The sequence below is a fragment of the Heptranchias perlo genome, chromosome 29 (assembly GCF_035084215.1).
Source record: "Heptranchias perlo isolate sHepPer1 chromosome 29, sHepPer1.hap1, whole genome shotgun sequence".
Classification (NCBI taxonomy): Eukaryota; Metazoa; Chordata; class Chondrichthyes; order Hexanchiformes; family Hexanchidae; genus Heptranchias; species Heptranchias perlo.
In genome coordinates, this window is record NC_090353.1 from 30419462 (window position 1) to 30437027 (window position 17566).

The 17566-nt window shown below is 38.6% G+C and overlaps 1 protein-coding gene across 7 annotated transcripts in view; it reads right to left on the reverse strand.

The window, feature by feature from the left end:
- Positions 1-11867: 11867 nt before the first annotated feature.
- Positions 11868-17566, reverse strand: part of LOC137299561 (proprotein convertase subtilisin/kexin type 4-like) — a 35423-nt gene continuing 29724 nt past the window's right edge. For 6 of the 7 annotated variants that reach the window (XM_067968394.1, XM_067968392.1, XM_067968391.1 and 3 more), the window contains one exon: positions 11868-12435. In XM_067968394.1, coding sequence (XP_067824495.1) covers positions 11888-12435 — 548 coding nt within the window. In that variant the 3' untranslated portion in view covers positions 11868-11887. Of the gene's footprint in view, positions 12436-16865; positions 17065-17566 lie in introns of those variants that run through there. The other variant, XM_067968396.1, reaches the window with a different exon arrangement.

The following is a 17566-nucleotide window of genomic DNA, read 5'->3' on the forward strand; positions in this document are numbered from 1 at the left end:
TCCAAAAAGAAACATGGGAACCTGAAAGTAAGAAGCTGCCAGACATGTTCAAGGTTCACAAATATAACTTTTGTTGGTCGCATTATAAACTAACACTGAATTGTTCTTCCTTCCTCCTGTTTTACATAGAATGTACAGCACAGAAACAGGCCATTTGGCCTAACTGGTCTGTGCCAGTGTTTATGCTCCACACGAACTCCCCACACCCTATCTAACCCTATCAGCATATCCTTCTATTCCTTTCTCCCTCATGTACTTATCTAGCTTCCCCTTAAATGCATCTATGCTATTTGCCTCAACTACTCCATGCGGTAGTGAGTTCCACATTCTAATCGCTCTCTGGGTAAAGAAGTTTCTCCTGAATTCCTTACTGGATTTATTAGTGACTATCTTATATTGATGATCAAGGTTCTATATAGGTTTGACATAACTTCTCTGCATTTCAATTCTATTCCTTTTTTTTCAGTTTTCTGCCCTTCTCTTCTGCAGATGGGGTCCATTTCTATGGGTGCCAGCTGCCCTCCAGTGCCTTTCCCAACTGGCTATTCTTCAAGGGTGAGCCCAGCGAATGAGTACCAGAGATTATTCAACCATCACAACCATGCTCAACTTTGCCCTCAACCAGGGTTAAGCACACATTTTCCAACACAACCCACTGCTTGATGATCAAAAGCAAGAACCCTGGCTAATTGTTCCTTTCCCTAGCCCAGCTGGCTGAGGACACCATCATTGACAGCAGCTAACTCAGCACAGACCGTAGAACAAATCTAGGCTCTTCCTGGTCTGTATGGCTCAATTTTTCCTTGGGAAGTGTGTTTACCAACTCAGCAATTGGGAGAGCAACACTGCAGTATTGCCTACCCTTGTTTTCTGCCAATTTTCTCAAAGTGCTTTTGCCATGTAATGTCTGCACATTGTAGTGTGAGAAAGGGAAGAGCAATCCCTATTTTATTATAGGAGTGAAAAGGAGCTGTTACTGTGCAACTCAAAGCAGAAAAAGTTGAGAGTTATCTGGGCTTTCCTAATAAATAACCTGCAGATCCTTATCTTATGCTAGCATTTATTTTGTTTGGTTTGAATTGAGCTGATTAAAATCCATTCTCAATTATTTGTTTGGAGGAGGGGGTGGTGAATCAAATCATTTTGGAACAATTTTGGATGTGGATGTGAAAGAAAGAAAAAGAAAAACTTGCATTTTTATAGCACCTTTCATGACCTTAGGATGTCCCAAAGCACTTAAGTACTTTTGAAGTGTAGTCACTGTTGTAATGTAGGAAACACAACAGCCAATTTGCACACAGCAAGGTCCCACGAACAGCAATGAAATAAATGACCAGGTCATCTGTTTTAGGTGTTTTCTGAAAGATAACTGTTGGCCAGGACACCTGGGAGAACTCCCCTGCTCTTTTTCGAAATAGTACCATGGGATGTTTTACACCCATCTCAGACATAATCCCTTTAAAAACACAAACAATGGAATATTTTGACAGGTTGCACAATGCAGCATATATATACACAATGTAATTTTCTAATCATTTAATTTAAAGTTTGGTGGCTACCAGCAGCTGGACTGACTTCAAAGATAGGTGAATGTTGGCTTTATTTAAACATGCAAGTACTTTTATAATTATAGGGCTAATTCCTGTAGTGATTTGTAAATGAATAAGAACCTTATAGAGCAACTAGTTGGCTAGAATTGCTGAATACAGATTTTTGGATTTGGAAATTATAAAACACAAAGATATAACACCCAAATTATTGGGTTGCTAGCAGTGATGCTGGGGGTTCTCGGTTTAATATCAACCATCTGTTGTCCTTGAGAAGTCAGTGATGTATGCAAATATGTTCTCGCTCTCTGGGTTATAAATAACCTCCCAGCTTTTCCTGCTGACACTGTCTAATGACCTTTTTGGACTATTACTTTGTGTATTTTTTTTCCAGCTTTCCTTGTATAACATCAGCTGAACTTCTATTCAGTGTGTGGCTGTTTGCTATAGAATGCACACAGTCTACAGACAAATGTACTATCCCAGATAATCCTTTTGTGATTGCGATAGATTGTGCTACTTGTATCTGCAGGATGTCAAAGTTGCAATTAACTGTTTCGGGGATGCACAATAGTATTTCTGCAGTGTATCAAAGATCTTAACTTTTAAATATTTTTTTCCATTAACCGATGTTACAGAGGATTATTGCAAATCTTCCCAAATCAATTATCTTCAAGGGTTTGCTACAGAACAATTGGCACGGCAGGGATTCTGACTGATTTAGAAGAATGCAGCAGAGGAATGTTAGATATAAATCCCATGGTGGATGTTGAAAGCTGTGTCCATAATTGTAATAGCCTTTTGGTCCTCTCTCCACATAATCGATGTACATCTTTAACCTGGCTGTTCAGCCAAAATATCAATGACTTTATTGCATATTTCAAACTGTAACTATCCTGCTGTCCAGTTAATGTTATAAGGCTGTGGTATTCATGAAAGAGGCTGAGGAACACTTAACAAAAATTGGCAATCCTAAGAGCTGATGGTATAGGGGCATTAAAAAAAGTCTTTGTGCGTAAAATGTATCTGCATGCATGAGCACAAAATAGTTATACCCATGTATATGCACGGTGCTTTTTAACTGCAGGCAGCACATTTACTGCTCAATTATCAACATTATTGCATGGTCACCTTGAAACTGACGGTCCAGTTCAAAAGTGGATGAGCAGCCACCCTCTCTATTGCTCCATTGGTCTGACCTCAATGCCCACCGGCTGTGTGTGTGTGTGTGTGTGTGTGTGTGTGTGTGTGTGTGTGTGAGAGAGAGAGAGAGAGAGAGAGAGTGTGTGTGAGAGAGAGAGAGAGAGTGAGATTTTTTTAAAAAAATTAAGATTTATGGCAGATTAATCAAAGTAGCCATCAAAGTAGCCCTCAAGTAGGTAACTGCTCAAGATTATGGTCCTCCCCAAAAGTTATAAATAAGACACAGAATCTTTCACATGGAGAATAAATTAACAAGTTTTATTATTCATAGCTCATGATATTTTTCACTGGCATTATAAATTTATTATTTTAAGATGGCATCTGCTGCAATGTGAGCGTTCCCTAGCAGACACACTCGTGGGGAGGAGGGGAGTTTTCAGTGCAGACTGTTCCAGCAGTTTCCTGTCTGAAAGCTTTTCAGTCAGGCAGTAACACCTCTTTAAAGTACTAAATGGGGAAATAGAATAGAGAGCCAGCTCGAATCCCATATTATTTAACCGCGATTTTCCAATGCCACTCTATAAAAGAGCATCAAGAGAAACAGTTGTCAGGTAAAGGCTCCAAAGTGCAGTATTTAATACTATAGGCTGGAAAATATGCATTGTAATGCATCTGAATCCTTAGTACCTCTGTGTGAAATGATCTTGTCTGCTATATAACAACTTGCATTTATATAGTGCCTTTAACGTAGTAAAACGTCCCAAGGCGCTTCACAGGAGCGTAATCAGACAAAAATGGACACCGAGCCAAAGAAGGAGACACAAGGACAGGTGACCAAACGCTTGGTCAAAGGGGTACATTTTAAGCCATGTCTTAAAAAGGAGAGAGGCGGAGGTTTGAGGAGAGAATTTCAGAGCTTAGCGCCTAGACGGCTTAATGAGCGGGTTAATTCCTCCGTTGATATAGCAGGCAATATAATTGTGTACAAATGCATTAAGGGGGTAAATTGGGTGGGGGTTCTCCCAATCACCTGCCCTGTCTTCAACAGAAGAGAATGGCAACCCCAGGAGAATGGCTATTTTTTCTGGGGTTTCCATGGCTCTTCCGCCAAAATTACGATAAGCAGTAAGGGGGGAAATTCACCCCCTAAGTGTTCGTATACTACAACCACACAGTGTCTAGGCTTATAATTATATTGGAATGGTTTACCTTCAATTCTATTCAAACCCAGTTTCCCCCCACCCACTCAAAACATACACACATCACAAAAGGAACAATAACTCAGGCTAGGCAGCTTCTCATATCTGTCTTATCCACAAAATTGGAATAAAAAAAATTGCCAGCCACTTTATGATGATAGGATAATTACTGTACTAGACTACCTCTACACTAGCCAGTGGGGATGAGAGACCTGCTGCCAAATCTGGGTCAGATCCAAAATATTTAAATGTCTACTTCCTCTTGCTCATACAATCGTTCAGTGAAACTTGACTCCAATCCTAATTCCCACTTCACTCTTGGGGAAAATAAATCAGTTTTCTCCAAGTTGAAATATAAAAAAAAGTTGGTTTTAGTGAACCACTCAAAATTTGCACACTTCCCTATTATGAGCATTCATTATAAGGCGATTATTATGTGTTTTCTGCACAATTTCTAACAAACCTGATTTAAACCATCACTTTATAGATTCAGACCAGCAGATTGTTTCCTGTGAACAATGGTTTTTTGGTTCTATTTCCTTTTTCCTGCTCTGTGTGTGTCAGAGTTTTGTCCAGTAAGAAATAGGGAAAGATTTTCATATGTATTTTTTTTAAATATGACTTTAGCTGGGTAGAGTAAATCTGAATTAAAAATTGGCTTTGGATTGCTGTATCTGTAAAAGGTTCCCCTTTTCTTCATTTCAGAGAGGTGGCCAATATACAACATTGCCCTATTTCATACCTATTTTGAATGAAAGTTAGCTGGCTTTCTTTGTTGCAGTCACTGGGGTAATCAGATATTTACTATTCACTGAAATTTTAAGGCATGTGTTTGGACAGAAAACCACAGGCTGCCAACTACAGAACTGGAAAGCCCAGCCATTTCATTAGGGGTATACTTGAGATGAAGATAAGTTAATGTGTTAACATTAGCATGTGTTGCATAAAGACAATGCCATTACTGTTTCAACATATTTCAGGTTTCAGCTTAATTTCAGTTTCTGGAATTGACCCACCTACCAGAGAAAACACAGTGGAATCTCTACAAAAGAGAGAAGATATTTTAACCCTTTGTGAATTGATTCAAATCTGTGTTTTCCAAGTATTTATACCATCAGTAACTTGATGTGTCTTTCTGCTTCTGTGCAATTATCTTGTAAGTAAACCTGACCACCAGTTTTAGCTTAAATATAACTATCTGACAATATGGTGCTTACCAACTTTCAGCATAGACAGAAGAACACAGTGGCCATCCCACGTGGTCTCTGGTGGGACATATCACTGGTAAGAGATTATAGTTAGTCCTGTGGTACAGAATCCTACTTAAGGCATGCATAAGCGTTCAGGTTTCATTTCACAGGAGATTTGGTATGGTGAACGAAACTGCCTTCGTATCCTGAACAAGTCAGAAGTGTTGGGAGGAAGCTCAAATCATACCACCCACAACAGTGAAAAAACACCAATAAAAGTATGAAAACAATATATTTGTTAACGACAGCTGGCAGAAAAAATTCAACCAAAAAGGTACTATTTAACATCACAGGTACCATGCATGGAAAATTGTGGTACTTCAATATATCCTCCAGGTACATAGGAACGCATATATCACACAATTTTTAAAGCACTATGACCTCTTATGGGCCATTAATGATACACCAAAGCTCTGGTTTTAACCAACCCACCAAGTGAGAATGGGGTGGGTTCGCATCAACGGAACATAAAATCAGACGAGGCGTAATTTGGGCATCCGACCCAAACTCTTTTTGCCAAGCAGGTTCGGTTACAATAGGGATCAAGTCTCTGTTGTCCCCCGTAGTTTACCAGCCGCCTTTATTTTGTTTTCTGCTGCAAAGTGCAGGTAATTCTACCTATAAAATACAGAAACCATCAGATATGGAACCAGTATAGACTACAATCCTGTGCAATATGTTGTCCTTTGGTAATACTGCCAATTCCCTGTGCACCATTTGCTGGCAATGGCAATATTAAAGACTGCTCGAATTCTCATCTGGAACAATTGGCTTTTAATCAATGAGGCACAGAGCGTAGAATTACCAACATATACCACAAACTGTATTTAAGCAAATTAAAGAGATGAGAGAATAACTATAGCGAGAGAGAGAGAGTTTTGCATCTAAACTGGTGAATCTAAATGGAGAAGCAATGCCACAGAACTAAGCTTTGGTAATTCATGCAAAGTATTCATGGTAAGGCAAGTTGCAAGATTGGACTTATGCAATTTGCAAACAGCCTTTCCAACAATCCAACAGCTCATTCTTTGCACTCTCCATTCCATGACTCACTGCCGAGACTGCAGAATAAGAGGCCATTACCACCTAAAATAAGTTATTTTACATCATAGTGATAGATATCACAGAATCTACAGAGACTTAAATCTGCTGTACATTGTCAATCTCTTCATCCCCAGTCATATCTGACACTGAATCTCACCTTGAAAGCCTTCCAATTGTAGAGGGGGGAGTATCATAGAATCATACAACACAGGAGGCCATATCACATAGAAGGCCACCATTCGGCCCATTGTGGCTGTGCCGGCTCAAGTATAAATACATAAAAAACTAATTAGACCAAAGATCTAAAAACACAGCCTACATTATTAAATTTCCAGTCCTAATCTGTTAAAATTGTCATGCTGCACCAGTCCCTCAATTATAAAAGAAAGATGATATTCTGAATCAAGAAAACGCAAAGCTGGTCTTGATTTTTTTGGGGATTGTGTGATCAGGAAAGGGTTACTTTTCAGCTCTGCCTTTTTAAAAAAAAAATTGTATGCTGAGCAATGGGGGAACTGAGCAGATGGGACAGCAGCATTCTGTCGACAGCTGGTGTACAGGCCGGAGGTTCACCCTTCAGCACTTCTAAACAAGTAGTCTGTAAATGCGTTCACCAGCCATGATGTATTACCTATCCTTACTTGCATGATCACAGAACCCGCAGATTATTTGTTAGAGCCTGGAAGGTGATTTTACTGAGAGCAGCAAGATCATACTGTGACTTTTCAGATGGTATCTTAATTTAAACACTATGGTGCCATTTCCGCATCAAAACAAAGAACGACACTTCATTACATTGGGGGTTTTCCCGCGTTATTCGAAGAATACTAAGTTTTGTTTTACAACTCGTCAGTTTATCTTATTCTGCTTCAGCAGAAACTGAATCCTCGTGTAGTGTGTCGAGGAATTGAAGACATACAGGATGCAGGTCAATTAAAGGACAAGATTGCAGATCCTGAATGAACCACCTAACCCTTAGTCATGAATAAATAGCTATGCAGATCTGTAAGTTCAATTTGATCATTTTTTTTTAAAAAATCAACAAAAAATGCTGGAAGCACACAATAGGTCAGGCAGCAAAGAGAAAAAACAGGTTAGCATTTCAGGTGTAAACCCTTCATCAAAACTGAAAAAGTAAGCATTTTAATGAGGTTGGAAAAAAAAGAGGGGAAAAAAGGCAAGGAGGGGGGGTTGAGTGAGGAAGATAATCAACAAAATCCTAATCACAGAGAGGGAGTTAATGGGAAACGCAGGAACAGGAGTAGGCCATTCAGCCCCTCGAGCCTATACCACCATTCTATTAGATTATGGCTAATCTATACCTCAACTCCATTTACCCACCTTTTCCCCATATGCCTGCTAACTTATCATCTGCAGACCAGGATATACAACTCTATTCCTTCAACTAAATCATTAATATATATGATAACTTGATGCTGCAGTACAGATCCCTGGGGAACACCACTTGTCATACCCTATAAATTGCTTAATGAGAAACTTTTATAACATCTACTAGTCTTTTATTAAAGATTATCATTGAGGTGATAGGAAGACACTAAAAGAACATTGTATGCTCAGAATGTCAGTCCATATTAATCAAAAGGGACAAGTCACACAATGCTCATTAATTGCTGATAATTTTAATGACAAACACCACCTATAAAGTTGGTGGGTGTTATAATAGCCCATAATCTAAAGTAGGATCACTATTTGGAATGCCATTAAAAGGCTATATATTACTGATCAGTCTGAAGAGAGTCAATTGTCACACTGATAGCCTTGTATGAGTTTAGAAAGCAGTTATTAAGTCTTCCCTATAGTATGGGTGCCATGGCACACCAGCCTAGTCTCTTAAATTTATTCACAGGACGTGAGCGATGCTGGCAAGGCTGCATTTATTGCCCATCCCTAGTCTATGGCAACTAGTAACACACCAAAGTAAGGACCATCCATTTGAATCACTCATTCTGTTTCATTCCCCAGGGAACTGCAATGTAACATTTTTTCCACTTTAGGCATTCATAGTTAAGTCAGGTATTGCATGGCATGACACGATGTACAGTTTGACTTAGCTCCAAACCTCTGGGATCTCAGTTTGAATCCAGCTCAGAATGAGTAAATGAAAGTCTGCTCTCTCTCTCTCTCTCCAAATCTAAGAGTTCCACGTGAAGTCAGTTAGGATAGACCTAACGTTTTTTTTAAAACTGGCTGTGGACCCACAGCACCAAACTGCCCATCTCATTCAGAAAAGCTGTTAAGAATTAGAAAATGGAAAAATTCATAACAGTGCTGTAAAAGGCATGCTACCGAGTGGAAGTTAATATATCATCCAGACATATATATTCTGGAGGCAAAGATATTGCACCTGAATTGTCTCCAAAATCACAGCAATACTACTTCAACCTTGCTTTTCCATCAATTCATTCCCCTCATCGGTAGTATTATGTAATCCTACTTGGAAATATAATATTCTACTTTAGGCACCTAGTCCAAGAATCAAGCATCCTCTCATAATGCATTGCACAAGCCAGATGCAGAGTAATCAATACTTCACTCTGCATCAATTTCCCTAAATAACAACAAAGGCACATCCCATATCATCCCTCCCACCCATGTAATATCATCATTTCCCAACCAGGCATCTGCACAGCCTTTCAAGAGTCACATTGCCACATGCAGATTTATATTGCAAACTTTTAGCTATTAGAAAATGATGTTGCTTATAATCAGTGGGAGAAGACTTCCAACCCAGCAGTATAGGTTGGAATCAAACCCAGGTCCCAGAGGTGAAAGGCCAATATTTCAACTTGCATTATTCAATCTTGCACGTGCTCCCTTATCTAGTTTTCAGCGGCTCCAGTGCCCATGATGGATTTTCATTGGGAACGATGTTGTAAATGAGAAGTTTGTAATAATGAGGTGCCACTGGACATGTTTGGTTTTATATTGTTCACATTAGTTGCTTCAGAAAATTAGCAATTATCATTACATCATGTAGTTTAATAAAAGTGTGATGATTATTAGTTTTATATACTGGGCCATGGCCAAATCATTTTGTAATAAAATATTCTATTATGTAAAATCCAATGTTTACAGCTGGCAGATTTTGCATTGCATCAACATTATACTCTGCCAAATAACTAGAGCTAGCTGGAAGAATTTGGAGTAAGATCCAACTTATTTGAATTAGTTTCCTGCCAGTATCTTTGGTGCATTAACTAGATAGACTCAAAGTATATTACCTAGAATTTACAGCACAGAAACAGGCCATTCAGCCCAACTGGCCTATGCCAGTGTTTTATGCTCCACATGAGCCTCTTCCTATCCTACTTCATCTAACCCCATCAGCATATCCTTCTTTTCCTTTCTCCCTCATGTACTTATCTAGCTTCCCCTTAAATGCATCTATGCTATTTGCCTCAACTACTCCTTGTGGTAGCAAGTTCCACATTCTAACCACTCTCTGGGTAAAAAAAGTTTCTCCTGAATTCCTTATTGCATTTATTAGTGACTATTTTATATTTATGACCCCTAGTTTTGGGTTCCCCCACAAGTGGAAAATTCTTCTCTTATAACTACCCTATCAAACCCCTTCATAATTTTAAGACCTCCATTAGGTCACCCCTCAGCTTTCTCTTTTCTAGAGAAAAGAGCACCAGCCTGTTCAGTCTTTCTTGACAGCTATATCCTCTCCATTCTAGTATCATCCTTGTGAATCTTTTTTGCACCTACTCCAATGCCTCTATATGTTTTTGTAATATGGAGACTAGAACTGTGCACAGTACTATGTGGTCTAACCAAGGTTCTATATAAGTTTAACATAACTTATCTGCTTTTCAATTCCATTCTGCTAGAAATGAATCCCAGTGCTTGGTTTGCACTTTTTTAAAAAAAAAGGTTTGACATTTGTTTCCTTATTGCAAGAATATTGCAGAATGTCCTCTTATTACACTTTGAGTGACCAGTTCACACCAATGCATAGTGCTATGATTTGCGTAGGTATTAGCTGCCTCCATAACCTGATCGATTTACTGGCCTATTTTCATTCAATTCAGCATTCTAATTGTTTATTCAGTCAGACAACACCAGTTCTGTGTGCAGGACTGCTGTACTGTTCATTTTTCCTTCACATTAAGTGCGCAATGGTAGATACTTGAGAAATATAATTGAGTTCAAATGACATTACAAATGGTAAGAGTGAGCGGAGCAGTTGCTAGATGGAAAAGATGCATAGCACAAGAGGAAAGACAGGAAGAGTTGGGGAAAAAAATTCTGCCTCGACCACTACTCGTGTCATTGGTGGTCTATTCCCTGCCACCAACTCTCAGATATTGGACATGCTCTTTTGACAAGACTCTATCCTGCCCTATATTTTGCATTACACTTTATATTTCTGCAGGTTTACTAAGAAAATTGATATAATCCATTACCTTCTGCAGAATTTATTCTGCCCTATGTCAAGCAACAGAACATCTTAATCACACTTTGAAGATAAAAGATTGAAAGGGATCATGATCTAGTCTTTGTGCTGATTAGTCATAAATAATTATAGATGGAAGCAGATTATTTACCTTAGACGGACGACTCAGTTGGTAAATTCACTGCAGTGTAAAAGACCACCATTAAGATCCCAGGTTGAGTTCCTGTCCTGTGTTAAGTTAGCTGATCAGAGGCAGGGTGCTCAGCACCTCTGGGCAGTAGAGATGGTGAAAGGAAGCCAAGAATTTTGCTCCTGATTGCTATCTACTTTGCAGCAACAGAACATTAAATGAGGACACGATTAGATTCCAGCTGTAATGACTCTCACAAATCAATTAATTAACTCCCTGTCTTAAGCTCACACATGAAAAATGGCTAGTTGGTGAAATAGTGGAAGGCAGTTGCTACCAGTACCTCACCATGAGATCGCATCCTAAAAAAAAAGCATCTGGGCAAAAAAAAGTGATCACAAAGCATTTTTTCCCTGCAGTTAAGATTATAAAATCAGTAAACCTCGAAAGAGATGAAAGATTTGATATCACACCCTCTTCCTCCCCCAATCAAAAACATTTAATACTATGCTGATCAATTGTTCATAAAAACAAAATCAAGCAAATCGGTTACAAAATTGGAGAAAATATCTTCAGAGGTAGTCAAAGGAGACTTATAATCCTGTCCCATAAAAATCAAAATATTTAGGATTGAATAGATTTTAGATTTATATCCTGGAATTTTCAGTTAATTAGCCTCAGGGAGAAATCTCGGCATTTTATATTCTTGACGTTTTACCTGTGATTACACAGCTTCCTCAAGAGATAAAATGGGAACAGTACAGTGCAAATAGTGAATGGTCTGGTTGTTGGAAAGAAAAGCCTCAAACTGGGCAAATGACAAAATCACACCATCTGCAAATAGATTTTACTATGGTCCTTTGTAAAGGTCGAAATCATCTACATCAAAACCTACCCACATTAATTACTGTGGAAGTGTATTTAGATAGACAGTTTAGTTCGTAAACAAGTTGCCTTTCCAAAAATAAACTGTACTCATGCATTTGTAGAAACTTGAAAGAAACCCCTGAAAATGGTTTTTTAACTAAAATTAGTCATTTTTGGAGGCTGAACTGGAAATTACTTTCACCCTGGCTAAAGGCAAAAGATTATCGATAGGTTTATTCTGTGATATGAAATAATGACTACTGGATCTGAATTTTAATTATTTTTTTTTAATGATCCTGTTGTTGGTCCAACCGTGTAATAAAGTAAGTGGATTCCGTCTCGCTGCTTCCAGTTCCCTCATCCGTAGTGTCACGCTGTACTCGTAGTTGTGTTGTTTCAGAGCCTCCAGTTGGAGAGGTGGTTACCATTACTGTCTGCCTAATATTTAAACGGTATATCAACCATGACAATGACGTTACACCACACATCATGGCAACTGGTGCACCAATGAAGATTGCGACCATCACAGCGATTTTGTAAAGCCCATAGTTGCGGACATTCCTTTCATTCACATTAGAACGTCTTGGGTAAATAGGAGGTGAACAAGACTGTTGATTTTCATCATAATTAGAAAATGGAGGGCACGTCACACAGTTATTTACAGAATTGCCATTGCAGGAATAGCAAGATGGATGGCAAGGAGCACAGGCATCCATTGTTCTCAGAAATTTCACATCATTCACTGTCTTATTTAAAGTCCTTGAAACATTGTAATAGCGTGGAGGACAGTAGGTGAGGCAAAGGTGTCCGAAGATAACAGAAGCACCTTGGCATGCTGTAAAGGAAAAAAAGGATTTTTTTCTTTTAAAAAAAAAGAGTTCCTTAACCCTAACCCCATCTCTGTAATAGGTACCTGTAAGACTTCAAATAAATCTATTTTCAATAATGATACAGGACAGCATTTGATGATGTACTAAAAGATAAACTACATCACCACCAGAAACATTGCTCAATAGCTCATGAGTTGTGTAGGTATTTATAAGTCTTAAATCTAATTGCACATCACATTTCTACCAACACTGCAGTTAAGTGTATTCTAATAGTTCATCAATTGATTTACTTTTGTTAATGTTAGTACTAGCAAAAAGGATTAAGTCAATATAACCACTTTTTTCTCCCCACCCATTCCAATTTTCTCTTCTTACCATTGCATTCCTAAAAGATACAATTCATACCAGGGATAGTTATTTTGGGCAGAAGTTTCTTTCTGCTACTTAATCCAACTGGCCATTCTTCATGTGAATGTCAGCACACTATTCAGCCATGGGAAGCCTTGACTATTTGAACCATTTCTTCATGATAGCTACACATATGCATTCCAAGCAAGAGTTTGTGGACAAAAAGCATCAGCAGGAACCTTGACAATTTCCTCCCTAGCCTTAGGACATGATGATGTGGAGATGCCGGTGATGGACTGGGGTTGACAATTGTAAACAATTTTACAACACCAAGTTATAGTCCAGCAATTTTATTTTAAATTCACAAGCTTTCGGAGATTTTCTCCTTCCTCAGGCAAATGTTTCAAGATCTCCTTGAAGCCTACGCATTTATACATATTGAACAATAATAAATGGTGTTTACAGACTGCCCCTGCAACTGCCCGTTGCCAAGGCAATCACCGTGTTCAGACACACGACAACGCAAAATCGTCGAGCAGAAATTGATAGCCAAGTTCCGCACCCATGAGGACGGCCTCAACCGGGATCTTGGGTTCATGTCACGCTACACGTTACCCCACCAGCGAACAAATGTTATCTGTTTTTAATATAATGGGTCATTTGCTGGCTCTCTCTGCCTTCCGGATGTTTCTGCCTCTCTCTGTGTTTTTTTTCTCTGTTTTTTTTCCCTGTTTGTTTTTTTATTGAATGTGTATTCGGAGGTTCTGCAGGTAACACCTCTCTGTCTGAACACGGTGATTGCCTTGGCAACGGGCAGTTGCAGGGGCAGTCTGTAAACACCATTTATTATTGTTCAATATGTATAAATGCGTAGGCTTCAAGGAGATCTTGAAACATTTGCCTGAGGAAGGAGAAAATCTCCGAAAGCTTGTGAATTTAAAATAAAATTGCTGGACTATAACTTGGTGTTGTAAAATTGTTTACAATTAGGACATGATCACATTTTTTAAACTGCTTGGTTGTGGGGAGAATTTGGGTGTCATTTATATTGAAACAATCAAGTTAAATTTTAGCTTACAAAGGGATTAAATCCAGAGAGCAGCCAGGTACTGGAGGATGTGGATTAGTTCTAGATGAAGCAACTGGTGAAGTGGTGCTTCCCACATATCACTTCAACTTGAGACAACAAAAGTCATTCACACAATTCTGTAAAACATCTATACCCATTAGGGTGGGATGGCTCCATTGAGTCCAGCCAGCAGGGGATCGTTACTAGGAACTCTTACTCAGGAGGGTGATAGGCTGATTGATTGCAGTACTACTGGCCAACATCGAAAGCGGAAATAGGGTCAAGGTCAAGCTCTTGGCTTCGTCTATCTAGGTAACAAAAGGACAAAAAGGCACAAATGGTCCGAGACAGCATGGAAAAGAAACCAGACCTAGAGCAAGTTCTCATTTAAGTTCACAGCCAACCAGCTTTAGAAAGATTTTTGGTCAGAAGAGTGCATTTAACCCACTAACAGGGGCAGTATGGCATTTTTAAAATATTATTCTATACATGGCAAGTATTTACTCTGAGATTTACTACAAATATTATTCGGTTAGTTTACTTACTGCTTATAAGATATGATGTGGAGATGATATGCTTATAAGATAAACTAGCTCATTGATTTATATTTGGCCTCGTTTCACTAAAGTGAGCATCAGTCCGCATTTCAGAAGGTTGGAGAAAAGCACGTTATGGCACGCAAGATTCCAGTAATCAGTTCATAAAATGAGGGGATTCGTTGCAATAGCCCCTGGGCCACACTATCCTATGACTAAATATTAGGCAGTAAAGGTAAACTCCTGATTCACAACGGGGGCAGGATCCAATTACAGGAAAAGCCAGTGACCGTGAACTAGACAGAATATCTAGTGTAGACCTGAAATTTATAACAGACACCAATACTAACGGTAGTGACCCGAAGATCAGCTACGAAACCGAGGGCCTTTCTTCTGCAATACACCATGCCACCATAGAGTATAGTGATCGCCACTGAGCCAGTGGTGGGAGGCAAATACTACTGTATCAATTCAATTGAACAGTCAACTAATGGGACAAAAAAAATTATTCGGGCAACCTTACTTATAAATCAAGTGAGCTGTGGAAATTAGCTCATTGTACTGCTAATTTTGGTTGCTGTGGCCATCAAAAAATATCAGGGGAACAATGTTCCATTATAAATTTGAGGTTATCAGAAAGGAGCTTAGCTCAATCCTGACTATTATTTTAAGCAGCAACCATGAATCAGAAAAATCAAAGTGTTAAAGCTAGCAACAGAGGATAGCCAGAGACAACCATAATATCTCACCTGGTGGCTGCAAAAACATTGCTGTAAATAATTAGCACATTTAACTAGAAGTCCTCTCCCTCTAATGAAATTAATAATGTTTTAGTAAAAGTACAGAGAAAGTCTTCTCCTACAAACCCTTTAATTGAAACCGCTGCTTAAAATAGATTGTGTGCATTCAGCAATGTTTTAATTACTGTTGCTCTCCATTTTGTGCCATTTATTATTTTAATTTTCAATTGCTGCAACCTTGTAAGAAAATTGTTCAGCATGGAACCTATTATCCACATTGGGGGGAAAAAAAGCAGCTCCAGCCATTAGTACAACAATTGGCAACTTCACATTGTGCCTAAATAACTGCTAGCATCAATTGTTTTGTTTCCTGCTTTGCAGCGCATTGGACAATTCCAATGTTGTGCATTCATAATGGTCTTTCTACAGCTTTTATTCACGGCCAGTCATGGTACAGATTGCTGTTGGTCATATTTTGATGAATTACAGTATTTGGACTACTTGCACATTTTTGGATTGGGGGGGGGGGGGGGGGAGGGGGGCAGTGAGAAGAAAAAGGCAAAAATCCAACTCAGCATTGCAGTCTATATGGTTTCTTTTTGTAGTTTAAATATTTGTTATTACCTCTCATCCTTTGAGAAGTGTGATACTTATTAACTCAAGTGGCCTGAGTTGTTTCAGAAGTACATCTAACTGCATTTTTCTTTCTAGAAATGTAACTTTGTTCCTGTTTTGAAAACAGTGGGTTCATATTTACACTCAAATGAAAAAGATTTCTATGTCCCCACTGCACAAATACAAGACTGAGTATATATGCATTACTGAAAATCATTTTTATCTGTGATTCACTATTTATTGTCTTTCGGATGATGTTAAACAGAGACCCTTGTCAGGTGGATGCAAAAGATCCCATGGCACTATTTCAAAGAAGGGCTGGGTCGTTCTCCCCGGTGTCCTGGCCAATATTTATCCCTCAATCAACATCACTAAAAAAAAAACATTATCTGGTCACTATCACATTGGTGTTTGTGGGATCTCGCTGTGCACAAATTGTTGTAATGTAGGAAACACGGCAGCCAGTGACTACACTTCAAAAGTACTTCATTGGCTGTAAAACACTTTGGGACGTCCTGAAAGACGCAATATAAATGCAAGTCTCTCTTTCTTTTATTGCATTCTTTCTTGCTGATCACAGTACATACTGGGTTAATGTCATGTACTATTAGTTGATTTTACAAGCTGCAGAAAACATACATTGCAGTCTGGCTGATGTGCACACTTCAGGACAAGGCCTGGATAGCTGTAGATTCATTGCACCATCCTTGGATGGAGGCCCATCTCAGATCATTCAAAAATATTTTTAAATTGATCAACAGGGTCAATCCATTTAATTGAATTCAATTTGATTGACATTCTGGGAATCTTTTTAAAATAATAGGTTTGATTCAGTTACATCTGTGTCAGTTTTGAAAGAGGGAAAGGGTCAGAATGCTTTGTAGACCCATTGACAGACACCAATCAGTTGCTGCAGGTTGTAGGCTTTTTGTTTGACTGCCTGCACTCCGTTCTTAAGTCTGAAGCTAGCAGTAGGACTAATCAGAGTGCTCCATGGTAGCATATTGTTACACAAATGAGTGACTGTTTCAAGAATCAAGTGTGTGTTAAGGGTTAGCATCTTTATTGTTTTGACTTTATGAATAGTAAAATTGAAATTGTAAATACAGTTTGCACTGAATGTTGTTTTTAGCAGTTTTATTTTCAATAAATTGGTCTAATGGTTTATAACCCAAATCAGTCTGAGTGTATTAATCTTCTGCTTCTGAAGTCACGGACATCACGTGGCAGTGCATTATATTCCAGTCAGAGTACAGTAAACAAGGGGTCTCTGTTTGATCCTGGATCTTTGTACATTTACCTAGAAATTGGGCCGGTAAGGGCACACTGAACCAAAGGAAAATATTTAGAGGTAAAACCCAAGAATATGACAACTTTGAAGAATCAAATAAACTTTTAAATCATTTCAATTTATAGACCACAAGAAATGGTCAACAAGACCACAGGCCCAAGACAACCAAACAGCAAAACTAATACAGGGTTCAGATAACAATATGGATTTACCCTTAATAGCTGATATTGTCTGAAATACCATTACCTATAAAATACAAATTTCAATACATAAGGATCACCACAATTGCATTGCCTTCCTCTCATCACACTATTATTTTCTGTTATTGCATCATCAGAATCATGTTGCAATCTTGGAAATCATTCCTGGGCAAATGTTAGTCTACATGCAATTAAAAATGGTCCTAACAATGTGAGAGCAGTGAACCACCTGTACAACACTACTTGGAGTACCCCTAAATGTGTTTTATAATAAATGACAAAAATAGAGTAACTTTACAATATCCTGTGGTGGACTGAATATCAACTGTTGCATATA